The sequence below is a fragment of the Montipora foliosa genome, chromosome 6 (assembly GCF_036669935.1).
Source record: "Montipora foliosa isolate CH-2021 chromosome 6, ASM3666993v2, whole genome shotgun sequence".
In the NCBI taxonomy this organism is placed as follows: domain Eukaryota; kingdom Metazoa; phylum Cnidaria; class Anthozoa; order Scleractinia; family Acroporidae; genus Montipora; species Montipora foliosa.
In genome coordinates, this window is record NC_090874.1 from 33164490 (window position 1) to 33169518 (window position 5029).

The 5029-nt window shown below is 38.7% G+C and overlaps 1 protein-coding gene across 1 annotated transcript in view; it reads left to right on the plus strand.

Annotated features, from left to right (window-relative positions):
- Positions 1-477: 477 nt before the first annotated feature.
- The window catches only part of LOC138007166 (mannosyl-oligosaccharide glucosidase-like), a 6155-nt gene continuing 1603 nt past the window's right edge, over positions 478-5029 (plus strand). Inside the window, exons 1-3 of the mRNA XM_068853922.1 lie at positions 478-887; positions 1811-2066; positions 4131-5029. The exon at positions 4131-5029 is cut by the window's right edge and continues 1603 nt beyond it. Of these exons, the coding sequence (XP_068710023.1) occupies positions 499-887; positions 1811-2066; positions 4131-5029 (1544 nt within the window). The 5' untranslated portion in view covers positions 478-498. The remainder of the gene's footprint in view (positions 888-1810; positions 2067-4130) is intronic.

Genomic DNA, 5029 nt, shown 5'->3' on the forward strand with positions numbered 1-5029 from the left:
GTCCACGAAAGTTATTTTTAGACGAGCGGAAGTCTTCCGAGACGTCCGCATGCAGGCCAACCTCGGTCCGATGTTTGAAAGAAAATACATATTCATCAGCCTTCCACGTGCGCCATCATTTTCTCTTTTCACTAAGAACCTGAGAGCGAAGCAAGACTGCATGCGGACGTCTCGGAAGACAGACTTCCCCTAGAACAAAGACTTCCGCTCGTCTAAAAATAACTTTCGTGGACATAACATATCCCGGCCAACGCCTTGAGCCTCCCTCTCTGTCCCCTCATTTTCTCTTGAAGTGACTAAAAAACCGATCGAGGCGAGAACATACGCATTGTTGTGAAATTAACCCTAGTAGGTCCCCTGGCCCGGAGTAGCTGAAGAACTGCACCTCTATCATCACCGCTCCAGACGACACTCCAGACGAGGCTGCAGGAGAACAAGGTGTCACGCGAGAAAGAGTAATGTCCAGTCTTTTTCAGTTCAAACTTATCACGCGGTCATATGGTTGCAACATGGCGGATTCGGCGGATTCTTTGTAGAAGACTTGGAGCGTTTCTCAACGGTGTTTCCCAGTTTCTTTTTGGGTTTTTTTCAATAATGGTGCGGCAACGAAAAGGCAGACCTCATTTAGATTCAATCAAAGATCACTCCAATAAGACAAAGTTCACGCGTCGCCGTGAAAACGAATCTTCTGTCACTTTATTCCTTCTCTTAGCAGCCGTTGTTGTTGGCTTCACTTTGTGTGGATTAGGAGCTTACAAACTCTGGAATTACAAACTTTCCGCACGTCTTTACACGCCACTCAACGCACCCTTAGTGATAAACAGGACTGAGAGTGATATGACCCGCTTTTGGGGGAGTTATCGCACAAATTTATACTTTGGAATGAGGTAGGTATTTTATGGATTATTTATACGTAGCAAGCAGGAAGGTGGGTCTCAATTATTTTTTGATTGTTGAGTTCATACATTGCGGTTATTCAGTAGACCTCTTTACAGTTGTGTGCTTACTTACCTAGGCTCTAGGCTTTAAATGAAAGTGAGGCTGGTGTTGACCTTGTTATGATACAGACCTCCCTCCTTTCATTTACATAAGAAAAGCAACAAGCTTTCTATCAAAACAAGGTCAACTCCACCCTCACTTTCATTCATAGGCCAGGTAACCAAGCACGCAACTGTAAAATGGACTATTTAAGTAGGCTGTTTGGTTATTCTTTTGAAAGAAAATAGACAGAAAAACAGTGAAGACAACCTATAACAGATACATGTGAAAAAAATCATTTTCACTGAGAGAAATCTTGATTGACAGCACAATTTATGAGGTGTGAAAAACATCTCCCTGTGATCTAGGATCCGGATCAAAACAGATATAACAAGGTGGAAAGAAAAAGCTTGGAAAAGGGAATGCAGTGTGGGCTAGAATCTTGACAAATTGATCATACTATACTTTGTATGAAGTAGCTTATCATTAAAATTCTCCAGGGGATATAAACAGGAGAAATTTTGTGCTTATGTTGGAAAAGTGTTGGGGATGGAGTTTGTTAAATTTTTTCACAAGCTCTGTCTTTGTCACATTATGGTTATTCTTGAGGGCAACACTGTAAGAAGGTTTAGTCACCAGATTGATAAAAAATTTGGGCAGTTGATTGATGAACTTACTTCTGTATATATAATACCACAGTGTTTTTTAAATCTGTTTGTAAAATAATGTTAAAAAATGAATTGAGCTTGTATAAATGACACCTTTTTTTTTATCGAGTTTGATAAGATATGGACTATCCATTAATTTTGATTAATTTTTGTTGTCTTAACAGAACACGTAGTCCCCAGTCACTCATGACAGGGTTGATGTGGTTCCCACACTTTGCACCTAATGGAGAAATGAATATTCGTCACACTTGTGAACAATCGGATGGGCTCCGCAAGTATGGCTGGCTCAAGCATGATGGCACCAACTTTGGATCACAAGAAATAGTTGATATGGATTTTGCATTGAATACAGACTTTGTAAAAAGAATGGGAGGAGATCATGGAGGGGACTGGACAGTGAGGATTTCAGGGAGGGAAATGGTAAGTGGGATTCAAAATTATCATTATTATGGGTAAATCATTTGATAAAATGAGGTGTCAAACCTAAACCAATGATATCATAGAATGGCCAAAAATATCAGAAAGATTTGAAAGATCATAGGGAAGGAAGTGTTGAATCAGCAATCAATTAGCCAATATCCAAAATACCATAATATTCTTTGTTTGTCCCTTCAAAATTTTGCGTAAGCATTTGTTTTTATTTTCTGTTGTGACTTGCAATGGTCCCAAGAGAAACAATGCTTATGAAAAAATTTGGAGGGACAAACAAAGATTATTATAGTTTTTTTTTATAGAATAGCCCTTTTCATGGTTAGCTTTTCTCATTTGCATTACAATGTAATGTAACGTGGGTGCGAGGCAATTTTGGGTTAAAACTACAAAATAGCCTGAAATTGCCTCACATACATGCTAGATTATATTGTAATGCAAATGAGAAAAACTAACCGTGAAAAGGGCTATTGGCTAATAATGATCAAATCAACCAAAGTGTAAGAGCATCAGCAAATGCTAAAAGGTAGGAATAAACAATAGTGAATGTTATAACAAATAAGACTTAATTCCACTGTATCACAAAAGTGTACTTGGGGCTTGAATTCTCATTTGATTTCCCATGGGGTCATGTTTAATTTCAGAGTAATTTTTAAGAGGCAGTGTGACCCAGTGGTTACGGCACTTGCCTTGAAATCCGACCACTCCTGATAGACAATGCACTGGGCTGCCTGTGGAAAGGTGATAAACTCATGGTGAAAATGGAAATTGTAGTAGTTTATTCTTGTGACCAATTGCAATATTGTATGGACAAATGGGCTGCTTTTCAGTCAGCTTAGGAGATGGGAGTCACCCAATGTTCTTGTGTTAGTAAAACAAATATTGACCTTTAAACTTCATCAAGATTTGAAAATTTCCCTTGCTTCAACTTCCCAGCTGCATTTGTCAATAGCCAACTGGTTTGCCTCCGGCCAGTTGGGATTCTTAACAGTTGTTGTTATTCTGTTCTGTCATTTCGATGTGTTTCATTGGCCCTGAAAAGCCCCTATGGAGAGCAGTCAATTAAAGTATTTATGTATTGTAGTTGTCTAAACCACAGGCAGCCCTGACTCAGAATTTACAATCCTTCTGATTTTATAATTTGTATGGGAAACCTAAAAATACCAAAAAAATCAGCTTATCTTAACTTAAAGCAAAGAAAATAAGTAAATATAACTAACATTGCTTTATCTTGTGTCGCTTTGTCTATTTGAGGTGATTTGTGCCTCTTTGTGATCATCTCAGCAACCTTCAGTATATTACGGCGTGCAATTTTTCAGTATAGTTATGTTTTCCATACAAATTAGAAAATCAGAAGGATTGTAAGACAAAGCACTGGGCTGCCTGTGGAAAATTGACAAAGTTAGAAACCTAACGAAATTTGGAAAGATGGAAACTCATGGTGAAATTGTAATAGTGTATTCTTGTCAATTGCAATATTGTATGGACAAATGGGCTGCTTTTCAGTCAGCTTGGGAGATGGGAGCCACCCAATGTTCTTGTGTTAGTAAAACTAATATTGACCTTTAAACTTAATCAAGATTTGAAAATTTCCCTTGGATTGGCTTTTCTCAGTATCATTATAGTGGTTATTCAAATCATATAACTATAGAATTTCATATACAGTAACTATAGCATTTTCTTGCAAGGTATTGGCAATTTTCACTTACACTTTTAACTTACACTTGATCATATCAAGAAAGGGTAACATACAGAAACCAAGTCACAATATTACTATATTCTGGTTATCCGTTATATATAATAAGATAATTTCTGGTAAGTCTACGCATGATTCAAACAACACCAGTGAAAAAGAGTCAATGAAGTGTGAATGAATCCTTAGTTTTCACCTCAGGTTAAATTGATTGATTTCAACTTTTTACAAGGGTCCGATTACAAGATTCTGGTTGCAAAAAAAAAAAAAAAAGACTATGGCAGTTTAAACACCAGTGCATCATATCAAGAGAATTATATCCTTTGAGTTACTTTTCTTTCTGTCGTGTTTTCCATATGCAGGGCAACCTAAACCAGGTGGTGTCATTAATGTTCTATGCTACTCATGAAGGACAAGTTCAAATGAAGCCTGCTGTAGAGAAGAACATGTTTACAGCACTGCAAGGCAATTCACCTGAATTAGGCTCATTCACACTGCATTTTTCACGCCCCTTGAAGATTATATATTCCTCCTTTTTGGCGGCTCATACTCCAAATGTGCATTCAGTTAAGGATGTTGTCATACGCAATATGGGACTAGCGAAGAAGCTAAAAGGGACTGAAAAATTGCAGTTAGTGCGGTTACCTGGGCGTGTAACTAGTCGTGACGAAGATGGGAGAGAATTGCCAACAAACTTATTTGTTCAGCATTGGACACTTCAGCTTCCTTTTGACGTAGAGATCGCATTTGAGTCTGGGAGTTTTCTTACAAGAGGAGACAGACTATTGGGTCCTGCATTTGAAAGTCTTAGAAACTACTACAGCGATCAGTTTGATAGGAAATTTGAAGACAAGTTTACTTTGACCTCTGAAGGCTTCACCAACGAAGAAGTACGCTTTGCCCAAGCAGCTCTTAGCAACATGATCGGGGGAATCGGATATTTCTATGGAAGTTCAAAGGTGATTTCACGTTACTTCAAGAAGCCAGTAGATTACTGGAATAGCGCCTTGTACACTGCAGTGCCTTCACGCCCTTTTTTTCCTCGTGGATTTCTGTGGGATGAGGGATTTCATCAGCTACTCATCAGCCAATGGGATGAAAGCATCAGTAAGGACATCATCGGCCACTGGCTAGACTTGATAAATATAGAAGGTTGGATTCCAAGGGAACAAATTCTCGGCGACGAAGCTCGGACTAAAGTCCCATCCGATTTTGTTGTGCAACACAACGAAAACGCCAACCCGCCAACTCTGATTCTTCC